Genomic DNA, 19,066 nt, shown 5'->3' on the forward strand with positions numbered 1-19,066 from the left:
GTTGGGTATCTTACAAATAATATTTGTCAGGTACAAAAAAATGTAGAGAAAGACTTCTGCACATTGATCCTCTATAATGCATGCTGTTTCTTATCAAAGCATGCAGTTGGTAACCTGTAAGCTGGATGTATTGCAGTGCATTCCTCCATGCAAGCATGTATTTTAAGGTAGTGGAAGGTTCTTTCGCTCTGATCTAATAAATAGCAATGCAAGTTAAACAGAATCAGTTCTGTTGTCAGTAGTAGTTATGTTAATTTAGCTGTATTAAGTAAAGATGCTCCAACAGAGTCTTCTCTTCTTTGCCTGAAACTATATTTTTTGGTGTTGAAACATGAGCTCTTTTTATTGAATATAAGGTTGGAAGGAAAACACTTTGATCTCGGGTTGTTTTTGACAGTGTATGCCGTTCATATGACTTTTCCCCCCTCGTTCCAGAGTATGACTGTGGAGTACAGATAAATGTTCATTGTCTCAGCTGCTGAAGGATAGTGCCATCTGTCTTCTAATAAGTATGTCTTTGTGCTGAGATGCAGTAAATGCAGTTTTCAGGTGAACATTTTTGGCAGGAGTGACTTTAAACAGAATTGTTAGTCCATATGTTCAGACTGAATTTATGATTGCAATCCTCTGCCAAGTAAATCCTGAGAGCACACCGTTGGTATTTGTGTGGTTTTGTGATAAACATCTAGAAACACGGTTACAGAATAAACTGCCATGTGAAGCAAATGAACATATATAAATACACAATGAGCAAACAGTTATGATGAATAGCTACTCTGGATGGTTCTATATTACTATTATAGGCTCTTGCTTGAATTTCATTTGCTGGGGCCAAGTGCTCTTTATCTCGAAAGTGTGTCTAAAAAAGCCATTATCATTCTGACAGCTTGTTATATTGACAACTATAAGTGGACAACATGTTTTAGTCAATCTTAAAGGGCACAGTGGAAGAAAATATTAGACATTTGTATTAATATTAGAATAATACAAATATGCCAATAATTAATAAGCCTATAAATATGTATAATGCTTAATGGCAACATCAAGTTCTCAATTATAAGTATAACACAAGACTGTTTATGTATATGACTATGTATAGAAATATTTACTGGATATATGTAAACCCATAGCCCCAGGCTTTCTTGTGTGTTTGATTCTGCTATAGAGTCTGTTTTTCTTTTCATAAACCATATCTTACATCATCTCACATAAAGGAAACATCTAAATTGAATTAGATCTGGCAGTGTTTAGAGTCATTCAGGGCAGATAAGATCAAACCACAATATTAATGTTTTTTATAATGCAAGCAGCATGTCAGAAAGCAAGGCTTTCTCAGTGGCTGTAAAGCGTCCCTATGTTTTTTACGGTTTAAGTTATGCTGATTATACAGTTCTCATGTTAGCTACATGTGAAGGGTGCAACGTTTGTTTCATCGCATGCTAAAAAGTGAAATCCAGGTGCGCGGCTTGTTGGAAAGTGAAATCGTCTGGGGCAATGTTTTGTTAAGTGTGACAGTGTCTAGCCATTGTTAGTTTTCGTGAGGCTCTGGGGCCATCTGCAAAGGACAAGGTAATATGTAACAGACTGTCTAGTCTTCCTTTAACTACAATTGATTGGTCTTCTTGTCAATTAGTATGTTATTTTAAGGTATTTGCATTGCCCATCAGAATTCCCTCTGCCTAAAGTTCCCCTTACTTTTAAAAGAGTATAGCTACAAAAAAAAAAAAAACCTCTTTAGGGAGCAGCATCATTTAAGATGATGTATTTATGTTTAGCTGGCACATAAACAGTCTAAATTAGGATGAACGTATTAAACCTAAATATAAAAAATATGCAAAAAGAAGAATAGTACCATATAAGGTTTATGGGCGTGTTTGGAAGTGTTTTTTGAGACATGATGATTCACAAAAAAAAGAAAGAGAGAAAATAATTAGACTTTTTAGGCAACAGATATGTATTACTTTGTACCATAAAGTTAAAAAGTTTGGGGCAGGCAAAAGAGTTTTCTATTTGAATCTAAGCTAAATTTTAAGCAGGCATACTCTTCAGTCACCGGAAATCCTTTTAATATTGTGATTTGGTGCTCAGTAAATATTTCTCATTAGTATCAATACTGACAATAGTTGTACTGCTTCATATTTTTATGGGAACCATGCATGCAAAATTTTATTCATGATTCTTATATGAATAGAAAGTTTAAAAGACGCAACAGCATTTATTTGAAATGGAAATCTTTTGTAACACGTAAAATGCATGTACTCTTACTTTTGTTAAATGCAATGGATCCAGAATAAAAGAGAGAATTTATTTCAAACAAATAAACAAAACAACCCCAAAGTTGACCCCAAAGTTGTGAGCTGCAGTGTAGCTTTGACCAATATTTTTTTAAAGCTGCTGTCACAATGTTAAAAAATAGTTTTGTAAGTAATGTCTTCTATTCCACTACTCCCTCTCACTGCTGCTCTCACATTTCATCTTCTGTACGGTCTCGTCTCATATCCTCCCATGGCTGTTCTGAAAGCTTTCTCAAATACTGTCACAGATCATAATAGGGTTATGTAGTGTCTGGGCTCCGATGAAGCTTGTAGATAGAACTATTGGATTTTGGAAAAATGGCTTCATTGGGAAATGATTCTGCTAGATTTCTCACTGGGTCAGAGGCCTTTCGTGGACCTTTTCCACAACAATGGAGTCTCTTGAGTGCCAATAGACAGTGTGCTCGATTCATTCTGTAATGGATCAACTGAGAGGGCAATTCCTGCAATTGCCAAGATGACTTGACTGTCAGAAAAAAGTGAGAAGTGTTGTGTTGAGATTTTTAGCGGAGATGTTCTTCGTGCCTCCAAGGTTAAACGGGTGTTTTGGGGTAAATTGACAGTTTTAATGTCAAACTGGATCGTACTGTATTTCTGTCTTCTATTGTATTGGCTAAAGAAACTATATTGAAATGTATTACGGTCCAGTCTTTAATGCTCTCCAGTGTGGAATAAAAGATACAAATCGACAAATCTTTAACAGAGGCCTGTTTTAGGTCATCTGTGACGTTTGACTTGAAATGCACACATGTTCTTTACTCACATAAGTGATCGTACTCAAGCTTATTCAAGCTTCAAAGTGCAAGATTGGCGAATGACATTGATGATTTTGCCTTTTCTATCAGGATTAAGAAGGGACGCCCAGTTAAGTGGCTCTTAAAGCTTTAGGATAAACTGATTACAGCTCACATCTTATTTAAGCTTGATTAGAAATTACATTCTGCGGCAGCCGCAGATTAAAGTGACAAACTTGTGTAAACTAATCTAAGTTCAAGCTAAAACTCTTAACTAGGAAATCTGATCATTTAGATTTTTTTTTTTGTATTCCTGGTCTTAAAAGAGAGTGTTAAAACGTATTTAGTAATAAGAGCCTCTAGCCTATACAACCTGCAACAGATAGCATCCATAAACAGGCACTTTAATTAAAGTGCTGATTTTTAACTCTGACTAGGTGGCCTGTTTTTTCGTCTTTACCGGATTGCAATGTACTAGTAAAACATTGACGCATATTGATGTCAAGGTTGGCTTGTTTGCTGAACATGTGAATGTTACAGGTCATTGGCACTGTGTCGTGAAAAGAAGTTAAGCGGAAGAGCAAAAGTAGTTGTATCTTGTACAAGATTAAATCGATTAGAATTGACAGAGTGGTAAGTGTTCTTACAGAAAGATTTATTTTCAGTAAATAACATCAAATTATACATTTATATTTTATACATTGTGTCTCTTTTTTCATATTTTTTATATATTTTTATTTTAAATATGTTATTTGATGTAATTGTTTTATACATTCAAATTTTTTGGAATGCTACCAAAACAATCCAGTCAGTCTTGAAAAATAAAATTAAATAAATCTTTTCCCTTCTCACTGAATACTCTGTTCCACTCTGAAATACATCAAGCATCAGTTAATCGGTTGCATCTATTGATTCAACTGATTTTTTCCAAATTTTGCTGTTCTTTCTGTCTTGTCTCGCCTGGCTTGACCATAGCGATGAAGCTGTCAAAAATTAAAGCACTTTTCAGTTGCAAAAATTTCTTTATGATAGTCATTAGTGTCAAATGTCTGGTTTGTTGTATTTATGAACAAGAGCAGACACACACGGCCTCAGGGTCTTCTGTAAGTCTCATTCTATCCCGACACACATCTGGATATGGGAATTAGAATTTATTGCCTGCTGTCAGAGAAGCAAAAGTCCGGGATTTTGGTTTCCCTAAAGTGATTTTCACAAGCCCGACATGTCTCAGAAAACTTCAGCCTCGCATTGAAGTGGCCATTAGCCGTTGAGCGCTGGTTTAGCATGTCCACTGTTTACACAACAGCACCTGAACATGTGCAGGAATGCAAGGTGAGCTCCAAAAGCTCCTCCTCTTTAAAGCTTGTCATTATCCTGTCATGATCTAAAGACACTGTTTATGCTTCCAATAGTGAAATTCGGAAGAGTGGATCTCCTCTGTCTAGTTAAATCAACCCAAAGATTAGGTTTTCAAGCTAAACATCATTTACTAAACATGCACGTCACACCAAAACCATATGTAAGGTGTATTTTTTTTCTATTCCTTTCATGTGCAACAAAGGCAAGAAGAGTTTTGTTTCAACTCATAACAAAAGCACCATCTGAAGAACTTAATGATGAATATGTATGCCCCGAAAGGGCTTTGATCCTTGATTGATAAATAAGACCATGTGCTCATGAGCTATAATTGGTAGTCTTTTTTCAGACTTTACAAAGTCAAGTCAGGGTTCAAAAGACTTACTTTACAGCATGAAAGCAGCTCAAAGTTCTACAAGCTGATATCACCCTTAATGTTTCTATTACCGTTTACACACATTTATGCATGAGTATAATGAGCACTTGTTCTGTCATTTAGTGTTTTTTTGTTTTGTTTGGGCTTTCACTTCATGCTGTTTCATTTTGTCTAACAAAATTAAATAATCTTTCATGTGATAGAAAAAAGGAGGGATGTTTTGGCAAGAAACACCATTTTTACTTTTCTATATTTAAAAAGCAGAATCGCCCAAAGGATGTGTGTGTGTGTGTGTGTGTGTGTGTGTGTGTAGTGTGTGTAGGCAGGAAGGGTCTTTAACTGTCCAGCTGTAACCTCACACCTTTCCCTCCTCCTCACGGCATGTCAGCACATGGAGCCTGTGATGTTTCCACGTCTAGCTTATCTTCACAAATGGCTAAATATGTCTGTGCTGAGTGATATTAGCATGAGATTGAAGTTCTTAAAGTCTCATGATCTCACCCAGTCTGATTTATTTTTTGTCTTAGGCCAAAACGAGTTTCATATCTCCTTGAATCAAGCACAAGTACTTTCTTTTTTAACTCGCTAAGTCTTATAAAAATGTTTTTTAGGTTCACATTGTATAAAACGTTCTTTAAAAAAAAGAGATGTCGGTGTCATATATACATAGTAAACTTTGAGCTCACTCAAGATGCTGTACACGGCCAGAAATAACACATTCTCACAGTATTTCACTGCTAAAGTCAAGACGCACCCTTTGATTTCCCATCACAGCTGTCAATGTTGATTACTTCCTCTACACTACAAGTATGAGCAGACTAATGAAGTGCTTTTTAACCTAGTCCCAGCCTGCTGCCCATCCCTGACAATTCACTTTTGTATTGTTCTTTGTGAAGTCCATTTATATTCTTTTCCTTTCCTTCCACAGAAGAAAGCGGAGTGTCGCTGTTGCAGTTAATTGGTGATCCTCCACCTGAAGGCGTCTCCAAAGTCTTCGACGATGCTAACAACCCCGGCTATGTGTTTGACCAAAGCTCCAATGTGGGTCAGTCAGCGGCGGGCCACCTGCCCAAAACTTTCTTCCGTGACTTCTCCCTCATCTTCAACATAAAACCCACATCCTCCAAGCCCGGAGTCATCTTCTCCATCACTGACCCAACTCAGAACATCATGTATGTTGGTGTGAAGCTGTCAGCGGTGGAGAAGGGCAAGCAGTCCATCATCTTCTACTACACCGAGCCTGACTCTCAGAGCTCATATGAGGCAGCCAGATTCTCCGTGCCCTCCATGCTGAACACCTGGACTCGGTTTTCCATTAGTGTTTTGAACGAACACGTTTCCCTCTACTTCAACTGTGACTCAGATCCTCAGGTCGAGAATTTTGAGCGGTCTCCAGATGATATGGACCTGGATGCAGGGGCGGGAGTGTTTGTCGGTCATGCCAGTGGAGCAGACTCAGATAAGTTTTTGGTATGTACACAGTCCATACTTTCATATCACGTTATCCCGGTTAAAACAAGTCAAATCAAGGTTAGCTTAGGCCAGAAAAAGGAAAGTGCAATGAAAGTGACTGTGCTTGAGTGACTCTTGCATGATTTGATTGCTCAAATTGGCCTGTTTAAGACAAAACAAACATTCTTGAGTAAAATGGTCTACTCATCTTTCCTTGTTGGAGTAGAGTAGTTAATTGCTTTAAAAAACCACAGGGGAGCAATTAGCTCCTGTTGGTTTTGTCTGGCAGTGTCCAGTGTCTGACCCCACAGCTTGATTTCAGATCAGTAAAAAAAACGAGCACTACACCTATTCTTCCCCTGAATTAGGTCAGATGAGAACAATACTTTTATTATAATTTTTTTTTTCATTTATTTATTTTATTATTTACATGTGTTAAAATGAAAAAAAAAAAAATTGTAAAAATTGTACATTTTTAAATTTGGGGTGTATTTTTGTATCATTTTATTTGTTATTATTTAGTTTTATTTATTTAATATTCTGTGAGTTGCTCAGTTGTAATATTTGTTTATTTTAACACCATTTATTGTTTATGTAATTGAATTTCATACTTCATTTTTAAGAATTCATGTTTAATTGTATGTATATATATACGTATATATATATAAACTCTATGAACTTGAAATATAAAATAGCATTTTAAATATGTATATACAGCTAATATACGAAGATAATTAACAAGAACAGCTTTTATAGGCCACCAGATTCTTCACCAGCTGCTGTACTACTAAAGCAGCCTAACTGATCTGTGAAGTGATGTGATTGAATGCCCTGCCTTGTTTCCACTAGTTATGCTAGTGCTTTCAAGCATGTTGTTCAATAACCATAGTGAGGCAACTGAGGCAGCAGAAATGCCTCACATTTCCCAGAGCTCATAATGGCCACTCAAAAGCAGATGGATCTTGTTCTGTTCAGTATGACTCCTTGTTTCATGTGGCTTCCATTTCCTGTGGGAACCCCACCATAAGGAGATGGCCATCATAATTACAGACCTGATTAAGCAGGATATGATTGCTATTTCATCCCTCTCATTAAGACCATGTGCTTATCTGCAGAACTGTGGGGCGATCAGGTCTGCAAATCTGACCCTGCTTTGAGGCTGTAACAGGGTCTCTGCAGGTCGCAGCGTGAAAAACAAAAGGGCAATTAAGACATCATAAAGCTTCCTTCACTGCATTCTGCTACTAAACCTTTGACCTCAGCTCTTGAGACACGAGAGGGAAAGTCCAGTCAGATCTTACCAGCAACTTACCCACAATTCCTATTACCCCAAAGGGATCTTGAATGGAGATCTTAAAGTGGTAGTTCACCCAAAAATGAAATTCAGAAGACCCATTGATTTTTATAGTGTGAAAAAGAGTAGCAATAACATTCTGCTAAATGTCTCCTTTTGTCTTTCACAGACTAAAGCAAGATGTATAGTATTGCAGCAACATCTGAGTGATTTAACAATGGCTAAACTTTCATTTCTTGCATGTACTATCCCTTTAATGAGACATTTATATTAGCTATTAAATATAGAAATGTGGTGCTTGTATTGAATGCTATCACCATCTGTGCTTAAACCCATAAAAGGGAAATCCCACATGGAGACAGATAGCCATGTCTTTTAAAAGTAAGATATCAGGCGCACATTGTTATCTGATTGCCAGTGGTTTTACCGTGGAAGGCAATGGCATGAAAAAAGCGCAGTGGATTCAGTTTCTAATGAGCAGCTGCCCTACAGCATGGACTGTATGTCACCACACCTGCTATGGTCATCGAAATAAGCTCAGTAACCTGTGTGTGTGTGTGTTTGTTCTAGGGTGTTATCGGCGATATCAGGGTGTTGAAAGACCCTAGGGCAGCTGAACGGCACTGTGAAGAAGATGAGGATGACTTTGATGCGGTAAGACCTTATGTGTTCAAATAAGAGCGTCCAAGGACGTTTAAAAGCATGCATTTTGTGTTTAGTTTGTATCACTTAGGCTTTTGTGAACACTGCAGCTGTTGTTGGGTCGATATATCTTCAGGATAATTTCTGTTTTTTTTTAATAATGATAATTAGATATTTTGCTGAGTGTGTTTTTGTTTTGGTACCTTGGCGGACTAGCCCTGTCACAGACAACTGACTCCCGAACTTTGTATATATTTTTTGTATTCTGTGCAATGGTTAATACACAGCAGTGACAGAAATGATTGCTTTCACTATTCTGTAATATTAGGTCCCTTAAACTGAAGGGATACTTTAAATATGAAACTAAAAACACCATTAAGTAAAGGCAAGTCTTTGTCTCAATGAGTTGAGTTATTCAGACGATTCATTTAAACATCTGATTCCTTCGGTCACTGAATCATTCAGTATGGCTATATGAAACTTACATTTGTGGTGGTATTCAGGCCTCGTGTGATATAGCTTAACTATATAATTTGAAAAGCTTAAACTGAACAAAAAAAATACAACATTGTAACCGTTTAAGTCCATTAAGTCCAAACCAAGCAAACGATTTACATGTCTAAAAACACTCTTAAGTGAAATAATCGTTTTCACTCATGTTCCATGCCTTAATTATGTCTCTGCTTCAGCATCTTATCAGCTTTGCCTCTGAACTAATTGTGAAAAGAGAAATAGCTACATAAATGCTTCAAATCACAGCTACACAAGTTAAGCAGCTCTAAAATGGGTGATTAATCCAAAGATTGGCTTACGCAGCGAGGTGAAAAGTACTGAAATTGTTCTTTGGGAGATCTTTTTTTTTTTTTATATATAAAAGGAACGCTTTGAAGTGTGTGTTATTGTCAGTTATTGTGTAGTCATTTATAAACGAGACAAGTGTGAATGGATTAGCTTGCCTGGTGCAAGTGTTCAGATTTAGACTCTCTTCCCCAGGTGACTCATCTCAGAATTGCTGCGGCATCATATCAGATTTATATTTATGCATTTGGCCGAAGCTTGTATATAAAGCAACTTACAGTGCATTTTTTATGGTATATATATATATATATATATATATATATATATATATATATATATATATATATATATATATATATATATATATATATATATATTTATTAGGTCTTTGTTTCCTGGGAACTGAACCAAAGCCCTACCAAATGAGCTAAATTTACATTAAACCTTAAAGGAATAATTCATCCAAAAATTAAAATGTTGTCATCATTTACTCATCCAATACGTTTTTACAACCCCTTATTATGTTTTCTCTTTTTTGAAACAAGAAAGGTGCACTGACTGAATGTCTGAGATCTTTTCTGCACAACAGAACTGTATTTCTAGTTTCAAAAAGGACAAAAATATCATAAAACATCATTGAATTAAACAGTTACTGATACTGTACTATTCCAAAACAACCCTTAAGTAAATTGAACTGAATAAAGACTGCTTTTCACCTAACCTGATGAATTTTACAAAATCAGCTACTATTTTCCTGTATTGTGTAAAGCACTATATAAATAAATATGACTTGTATTTCATGTAAGAACAAAAATAACATGGGTTTTGAAGGGATGAGTAACTTTTCCTTTTAAGGTATACCTGGGGTGTTTGTCAACTGATTGGAATTCACTTCCATTCATTTCTAGAAAAGAATGTGTCGCCTCAAGTTAGGTTTTCCACAGGATAAAGCTCTATGACACATGACGTATTACATGTCCCCCAGTAATCTAGATAAGAGTGTGATGAAAAGGCTCTTTCTCATTGTTAACACTCAGGGATTTTGTCGTTTTCCGTTCTCCTTCAGAATCTCCAGGGTTCAGGTGATTACGGAGCAAGTGGAGATGGAGAGGGACCGCCATCAGTTCAGGTACTACTTTTATTTTCCCTCAAAAAGCTGAGCTCCCATTTGTAAACTGGTTGTGATCCGTTTAATGTCCACGCTTCAAACGTCGAATTAACGATCCAGAGGTTCCCGGGCTATTTCCAGAGCAGCAGCCTGTGAATTCTGGCAGGTCTGTCGCTGTGCACTTGCTCATCTTCTGGGGGAAAGTCCCGGATGAGTGTTATTATCTCCAGACCAATCCCAGATGTTAAAGCACTTCTTCCCATGCCTTGTGTTACTAATCCAGAAATAGGCCATGTGGAAATTGAAATGAACCCTTTGCTACTGATGTGCGAGGCCCGTGTCTGAGCTTGCCACAGCTAATTACAATGGAAAGAAACCAGGTGGCTGCTAGGTGTGGACTGCAATGATCTTTCTCCATAAGTGTCTTCTGTTCATCAGTGCTGTGGTTTAGAGTTAAGTATACTTAGATCCATTTTTTTATTTTTTTTTATTAATTTTGGGAGTATATATATATATATATATATATATATATATATATATATATATATATATATATATATATATATATATATATATATATTGCAGTTTCTTAGCAGTGTCTTTCGTTTCACTTACAAATATTTATTGCCATCATATTTGTTTTAACATCTTTAAACAGCTGCTGCCAAGCATGCAGGTATTAATTTAATTCTAACCTAGCAATTTTAAATTACGCAGTTTTTGTTTGCTTTTGCAGTACGCTATGTGTTTTAACACGCTGTGACAGAGAAATATAGCATTCCAGAGTGCTGTAAAGTAAACTTTCCTTTGTCTTACCATGGAATCCATTTTGATGGATGCCACATTCCCCTCTGGGATATTTTCCACGCTTGTTTCACAGTAACTCCGACTCTCCTTGGATGCTGGAGAGTGCATTTGAGGAGAGGGCACCTGGTGGGCATGCATTCTTGCAAACTGTGTATATGCCTCTTTGTGTAATCTAATTTTATGAGATTATTATATCTCGAGGGAGAGAAGTAGTCTTGTGACAGTGTGGTAAACACATGTTTGACTTCATTACACTTTTCCGTAAAAAAAGAAACAGAATTTAAGCATGTCTTCAGTGCTCAAGTATTGTTAGTGTATAATTATTTATCTCTTTTCCCGTAGCCATTAAGCATATGTAGACAAGCTTGTATACAGTGGTTAAAAATCTGAGACCACACATGAAATTGCATTTAAATTTGAAATCCAGTGTTTTTACTTGCATTTTGCATTCTTTTACACAGACGTTATTAAAAAGGTTCAAATGTTATTAAAAGTTATCAAAACGGAAATGTAAATTATTAAAAGTTAAATAATGAAATAACTGAAATAAAATTTAGTTTTGATATATTTATGGTAGGAAGTTTACTAAATATATTAATGGAACATAATCTTTAATTAATGTCGTAATGATTTTTGGCATGAAAAGAAATAATTAATACAATGTATTTTTGGCTATTGCCACAAATATACACTTAAAGTTGGTTTTGTGGAACTGGAGCACATATACGTGTGTGTGTGTGTGTGTGTATACATATATACACACATATACACACACACACACATATATATATATATATAGATACAGATAGATAGATAGATAGATAGATAGAAATCATTGAACAAAATATTTATAATATTTATCTATATATAAACTGTGTATGTATGTAAACTATATTTTCATTTTGTGAATTGTGAATATATAAATCATTAAATTATTTATTTGTATTACACATTTACACCATTTTCACAGTACAAATGGGTCTTTATACATTCTGTGGATCTGTTATATCAAATAGTTTCAGAAACCCTTCTCTAGACTCCTATAACAAAGCTGAGAAGGTGTACCAGAACTAGAACACATCCGAAGAAGCCAGTACTTTCCAAGTAATGATCCAAATTGCTCTCCTAGAAGTCCATGATGCAAAAAACATGTGGCAGCAAAGAATGCCCCCTTTTTTAATGCACAAGGAAATATCCTTCACTGCCGTATGATCTGCTCCCTGTCCTAAAGTTCTCCAGAATAACTCAGTGTAATGTGTTCAAGGTCAGAGCAGCTGCCGGGATTCTCTGCAGCAGTGACAGTAATGGCAGATGTTTAGCAGCCGCTCCTGGCCACCCCTGACCCCTATCTTTAGACCTCAGGACCCCGTGGCCTGCATTTCCTAAGACGATCGTTCTCTTGGTCCGAAAATACACGCTGTCAGCATCCTCTCACAGTGGCCATCAGTGCACTCCAGTGTCTCCTTTTTCTCAATCCCGGAGTGAAATCTGAGGATCAGAGTGTTCTAGAACCCGATGCCCGCTATTTCATCAGTGGGTTTTGCTGTTTCAGCAGCACATGTTTTGTAAAGTGCAAGGTCAGGCCCGCTTTGTGTCTGCGCTTCAATCGTCCTGCCCTGGCAGCTTTTCTTCAAGGAGCTTTGTTAACTGTTAGCTGTATATCTGTATCTCTCTCCCAGTTGGCTGAATGGAGAGTGTGAGTGTACAAATATCCATGCAGTCAGTGTCACGGCTCTTTGCTTTTTCATATCGAATGTCATCTAGCGTTTTAAGATGTTGATATTTGAGGTCACAAGCAGTGAAATGGAAAGGCGTGAGCAGTGATATACTTTGGTTGTTGGAGGTGTGCTGTTATGTAAGACTGATTTAGCACTATTTAGCATTTTGTTAATCTCTTTATTAATGGTTTGCATCATTTGCAGCCGACCCCTCCCTCGTCTCGGCCGATCCAGCAGCCGCCGGTGACCAGCAGACTGCATGAGAAGCAGCAGACAGGTGAGCTTTCACTCTGTTCAGTGCCAGGTCTGAACCGATCTGTTTGCAAAACAGTATTAATTGCTCTGTTGAACACTTAAGTGGCTCTTTTTCTTCTCGAAAACTTGGTGCAATGCATTTTTGTTTTTCTCTGGGTTCATTTACAACTTTCTGATTCTGTCGTTTTGTTTATGAAAGATCGTTAATCAATCACCTCATTCAGAAAGCGCACCAATGACTCAATTTTGGTTACTGTACAATACTGGTTAACCGGTTCATGCAGGTCTGATCTGTAGTGCTTTAAAGGCACAGAGATTTATAATGTAATCCGAGGTTTACTAATGAATACATCATTCATTCATGTAGAGATTTGCAAACATTTCTTTTGATAGACTTGATAGACCAGACTGGCTTTATAAAAACCAGGTGTGTTTGTAGAGCAGCCACTGTGGTATTTGGCGCCCTCTACTGGTGTAAAGCACATGTGTCTTTTTACTTTACACTGAATAAGTATCCTGAAAAAGTTGAGTTATTCTGATGTTGTTAAAGATGGCTTAAACACTGACACATTATTTCAGCTTTGACGTATACAAATCAACAGTTCCTTTCCAAAATTGTATTATTTGAATAATTTGATATATATTTGATTGATTAGGTTAAAAAATAACAACAACAACAACAACAAAAATTGTGTGTATATGCATTAAACTCAGTTTTAGGTACTGTTTTATACAAATGTATTGTTGTATACATTTTATATTTTTGTACTACTAAGATAGAGGTTTAATATCACAAATCACAATAATAATAATTATAAAATCAACATTATTGTTTATATATATTTTTATGATATAATAAAACTTTTAGCTGTTTTTGTAATACATCAATACAGTTTTCTACATCTTTTTGGAAATGGTTTACTGAAGTGTGAGCTTACTTCAGAATGAGCTGAGTTGGTAAGTTTTGTTGAACATTAGGCTCAGTCGATTCTTCTCGGCAAACGTCTGGCTCCTATGGTGATTCTCGACAAACATCTGGCTCATATGGAGGCTCTCGAAAAACATCTGGTTCATATGGGGATTCCCGAAAAACATCTGCCTCCTCCGGTGATTCTCGGCAAGCATCTGGCTCATACGGCGATTCTGAACAAACTTCTGGTTCATACGGTGATTCCCAAACAATCTCTGGATCGTATGGTGGTTCTCGACAATCATCGGGCTCAAATGAAGGTTCCCGACAAACTGGCCATTATGGTGACTCTCGACAAAATCTTGACTCAGTTGGTGTTAGCAGGCAAACTTCAGGGTCGTATGATGATTCTAGACGAGCTTCAAACTCTCTAAGTACGTCAGGCTCAACTGGCAATGGCATACGGTATTCTCTGGAGTCCAGACTCGGTCCTGCAGGTTCAACAGGTGGGTCGCTAATAAAGAGATGGAAATCTCTCAAATGGACATGGAATTTCTGGATGGAAATTCTTACTAGAAATTCTCAGCACAATTCTCAGAATTTCTACATGATGCTTTGCATGAAAAGCTGGCAAAATGCTGTGGATGTGTAGAGATGCCCAAGAGGGACTGCATCAGACTGGGAGCAAGCAGTAGTGTTGCTGCATATGTATGGCGTTTATTGCTGTAATTATTATATTGTATTTGTATCATTTTATCAAAACACTATGCTTATTGACCTGCTTATAAAAGCTTCTGCTGGTAGACATATTCTTACATGAATATGTGGAGTTTTGCCCATCTTCCTTGAATATTGTCATGGTATTTTTCAATTTAATTTTATTTAATTTCATTATTTTATTTTATTTATTTATTTTTAAGGTTATCTCATCTCATTTCACCACATTTCACCTTAAATAAAAAAAAAAATAAATAAATAAAAAAAATATATATATATATATATATATATATATATATATATATATATATATGTATGTACTGTATGTATTATTAGACATTCTAAGCCTTTATAGGACTATTTAGAATTTAGAAAATTGAGTCTGTATGTTATATTTTTACAGTATTTTCTTTATTCCAATAATTCTCAATTAAATTGAATTAAATAAAAAGCTATATTACAGGAATTTTTCTAACATTAACTTAAATAATGCTGTACACCAAATTCTAGGGTAATTACAAGTTTGTCATTACAGTAACTTAAATCAGATTTGTTTTGCATTTCAGTCAATTGAAACATTGATTAGTTATGTCACAGTAAGTTAGTATGTCACAGTGTTAAAAAATCTGGAAAAGAGGCTTTATTTTCTACAAGCAAAGTCTAATTATTTTGTTCTGTTGATTTTGGGGTGAGATATAAGCCAGATTTGTTTTCCAAAATGTAAAGCATGTAAGAATAATTGTTGATTTTTATATTAATCTGACATTTAACAATGTACAGGTGCAAAAGGAGACAGAGGGGACAGAGGAGAGAAGGGTGCCAAAGGTGAAAGAGGTCTTACGGGGCCGAAGGGTGATGCAGGATCTGAATCTGTGTCTGGTAGTAGTGCGAAAGGAGCAAAGGTGTGTTGAATACTGAGTACTGAACAGTTTGGATTCAATATAACATAATAAAACTTGTGAACCTATCTAATACTGTAAGTGTTTCTATAGTAAGCGATGTTGTTTTTGTTCAAATAATCCAGCAGTGATGTAGTTCATTTAAGTAAAAAACGTTGATGGTTGTCAAGCAACATCAATCTACAATTCAACTGAAATGCAATCCTAGATGTGTGTATTTTGGTTAATGGTTATGAATATCAAAGCTATTGGTTTTATAGAACCAGCTTTGTATCTAAACCATTTAACAGCTTTTATAAAAACAATAACACAAGCTCTGTTAATAGCTAATATAAGATGACTTCTGAGTTTATATAATATGGTTGTTCACAAGACCCTTATTTTCGTCGAATTGCTACGTTCAAGTTTTATGCCCTTCAAAATTCACAATAATGTGTGAAGTCAATGATGGGGAGCTCGAATGTTCAGCCATCTGTTAGAGTGGTGAGAGTGGCAGACAGGTCAATCATTTTTGTCTGTGTTTTCACAGGGTGACGCAGGAGAGAAAGGAATGAAGGTTTGTTCTGATGCTTCTACCTTGACATAACTATGACAGCATTTTTTGTGAATTAAAGGAAAATGAAAATGTAGTCATCATTCACGCACCCTCTTGCCATTATTATTTTTTGTAAAACACAAAATTAGATAATATGCAAACAGATGATCTGCCGAATGTCTGTTTTTGTGTTTCACAAAATAAAATACGAATGAATGCAAAATGATCATTTGTTGCTGAACTCTCCCTTTAAGAGATTCATTTCCTCTTTAAATGTATATTCGTTAACTGACATTTTTTTTCTTATTTACGAAGCTTAAAGCCAATTGACACCAAGAACAATATTATCTTAAATTTTATACCATTTTATACATACCATTATAGTTATCATCTTTGGTCATGTTCAAATCTCTCTTGCTTTTTTGGTTTTAGGGCAATTCTGGTTTTGGTTATCCTGGATCAAAGGGTGACCCTGGCCCTCCGGGGCCTCCAGGGCCTCCCGGTCCCCCAGGGCCCAGTGCAGAAGTAGAAGTGAGGGGAGATGGGTCAGTCGTGCAGAGGGTGGCAGGACCAAGAGGACCACCCGGACCACCAGGACCATCTGGCCCTGCTGGAGCTGAAGGGGAACCGGTGAGTAGATCGCAGTCAAAGGAACGGTTCAATTACAGGCTCTCTTTTCTATTAGTGAATGCATTTCCATTTAAAAGGAACAGCGGTATACCATAACCGTATGAGTCATAAGTGGTCTAGCATTTGCCGTTGATGTGTTAGAACAGTAATAGATCCCTATGGTGTTCCCAATCACAAGCAGAGAATGATGTTAATACAAGTTTAAGATACGCATCACTGCAAACACAAAGGCACATTGTGTTTCTGTCCTTGAGACTATGCATAATGCATTGGTCATATCTGAACAAAACTAATATTCTCTTCTCTCTTTTATAGGGTGACCCTGGTGAAGATGGAAAAGCTGTAAGTAATGCATTTCATAAAACTCGGTTAGGAAATAGACCTGCGTCAAGTACATTTTTCAATATTTTTCATTTATCAATTTGAAATTATACCTGCTTGAGTATTTGGGGAGTACGGTTAGTTTTTTAGTACTATAAAAAATGGGAAGAAAAGTCTGATTGTATTTTTGATTTTGCATGTCTCTGTTTACATTCATGTGCAAACAATTAAGAATTTGTTTTTGCAACAGGGTCAAGTTGGACCTCCTGGTTTTCCTGGAACTCCTGGGAGTCCTGGACTTAAAGGAGATAAAGTAAGTATTTGTCGATGTCCATTATCGTGGCTTATTATGACATTATCAGGGTTGTGCACCATTTAGAATTGAACAGTGCATGCCTTTTATAGTATGCCAGTTCAAATTTTCCTTATGTTTTCATTTTAGGGAGAACGAGGTGAAAGTCAGCCAGGACCTCGTGGACCTCCAGGGCCTCCTGGCCCACCGGGACCCCCATCTCACTCTGATAGGCCTGTGAGTTCAATATTAGTCAGCTGTTTTTGTGATCAATTAACTTTTAAAAACAGCTTCATAATTTTTTCTCTGTATTCATTTTATAGACATTTGTGGACATGGAGGGCTCTGGATTTGATTTGGACAGTGTACGGGTACGTCTTTATATTAATCTATAGCATCAGATCAGAAATCTCCATTTTGGAGTGACTTGTCATTTAATGTGGACAATCTTCAATTTACTTCACATACGCTAATTTTTGAAAAGTTTGGTAAGATTTTTAATGTCTATGAAACATAGACAAAGTCTCTTTTGCTCATTTGTTGCATTTGATCAGAAATATAGTAAAAACAATGAAATGTTATTACAGTTAGAACTGTTTTATAATGTATGTCCAATATATTTTAAAATTCCTGTCATGGCATGATTACATTTTTTATAGTTATTGTCACATGACTTAAGAAATGATTCTAATATGCTGACTTTTTATTTGTTAATAGGCAATGCCTGGTTTGCCTGGCCTTCCTGGTCCTCCTGGTCCCCCCGGCCCTCCTGGTCTCCCTGGCACTGGGTCTTCAGGCTCTGGTGGTTTTGGACCTCCTGGTCCTCCTGGACAAAACGGAGCTCCAGGTCAACCGGTAAGTTTAAGGTGACATAATGCATGATTATAACCATTTGTTTCGATATATTGTGTCAGAATAAAGCATTTATTTGTCAGAGACATGGCCATGTGCTCTGATTGTTTCAACCTGTCATTCTGTGTCTTGTTAAATAAATAAATACATTAAAAAATTATTTTTTTATTTTTTTTCTCAAATAGGGACTTCCAGGTCCATCAGGTGCTGATGGAAAACCAGGCTTACCTGGCTCAAAAGGAGAAAGGGTAGGAAGTCCAATTTCTTCTTTTAAAACCAAAAGAAGAAAAACCTTAGATATTCTTTAGAAATCTTAATAAAGTTACCTTAAAACATTTAATTATCTAAAAAGCTTTTTGTGGATGCTTGTGGACAGTAAACATGCTCATAAGCCAATGTGATGACATTAGTTTGTCTTATTGGAGACATTTGAAAATGAAGCAGTCATTTTAAATCCATTATTTCATTTGACATCAAGGCTTTCTGTAAAATTTCCAAGTCCAGAGACAAAATATTTATGGCTGGGCTCAATGAGTGGGCAATAACATACAGTAGAGGACACTGGCTGGACCCTCACATCACAGTCTGGCATGCAAATGCTAATCCAGCCTGGCAGTCTCTGTAAAATGATTTCTACAACATCCTTATGCTGTAATCATAAACGACTGGAAAGGTCATGAAAAAGTCATGGCAATCTATTGGTTATAAAATGTAGGAGCCCTGTCCATACATAGATAGCTGTGCTGTTTCTTTAATGGATTTGGACTTGCATAATTCAGCTCTGTTGAGATCTTGTAATGGTAGCTATCTTTAGACAATGGACTGATTTTGTGCTCCACAGGGTGATGCCGGTGAGCTGGGCCTACCTGGACCTGTGGGAGAGAAGGTCAGTTTGCGTAATATGTGCACCTCGTGAGAAACCCTTAACTCTTGTGCACAGTATGCACGTTCATTTGCATTTCACATATTTGAATGCTGAGTATAAATGTTCTGTACAAGCTCAGCAATCTGTAATGCTTGATATGCTTTTAATAGGAATTAAATAAAAAACAACA

General features: G+C 36.5%; 1 protein-coding gene across 7 annotated transcripts in view; it reads left to right on the forward strand.

Annotated features, from left to right (window-relative positions):
- The window catches only part of col18a1a (collagen type XVIII alpha 1 chain a), a 65,408-nt gene that overhangs the window by 38,033 nt on the left and 8,309 nt on the right, over window positions 1–19,066 (forward strand). For 4 of the 7 annotated variants that reach the window (XM_043249296.1, XM_043249300.1, XM_043249299.1 and 1 more), the window contains exons 2-15: window positions 5,710–6,251; window positions 8,098–8,181; window positions 10,034–10,096; window positions 12,805–12,877; window positions 15,263–15,384; window positions 15,911–15,937; window positions 16,349–16,546; window positions 16,862–16,888; window positions 17,118–17,180; window positions 17,310–17,396; window positions 17,483–17,530; window positions 17,877–18,014; window positions 18,197–18,259; window positions 18,853–18,897. In XM_043249296.1, coding sequence (XP_043105231.1) covers window positions 5,710–6,251; window positions 8,098–8,181; window positions 10,034–10,096; window positions 12,805–12,877; window positions 15,263–15,384; window positions 15,911–15,937; window positions 16,349–16,546; window positions 16,862–16,888; window positions 17,118–17,180; window positions 17,310–17,396; window positions 17,483–17,530; window positions 17,877–18,014; window positions 18,197–18,259; window positions 18,853–18,897 — 1,580 coding nt within the window. Of the gene's footprint in view, window positions 1–5,709; window positions 6,252–8,097; window positions 8,182–10,033; window positions 10,097–12,804; window positions 12,878–13,833; window positions 14,272–15,262; window positions 15,385–15,910; window positions 15,938–16,348; window positions 16,547–16,861; window positions 16,889–17,117; window positions 17,181–17,309; window positions 17,397–17,482; window positions 17,531–17,876; window positions 18,015–18,196; window positions 18,260–18,852; window positions 18,898–19,066 lie in introns of all 7 variants that reach the window. The other 3 variants (XM_043249298.1, XM_043249297.1, XM_043249295.1) reach the window with 1 other exon arrangement.

This window comes from Puntigrus tetrazona, chromosome 9 (genome assembly GCF_018831695.1).
Source record: "Puntigrus tetrazona isolate hp1 chromosome 9, ASM1883169v1, whole genome shotgun sequence".
In the NCBI taxonomy this organism is placed as follows: Eukaryota; Metazoa; Chordata; class Actinopteri; order Cypriniformes; family Cyprinidae; genus Puntigrus; species Puntigrus tetrazona.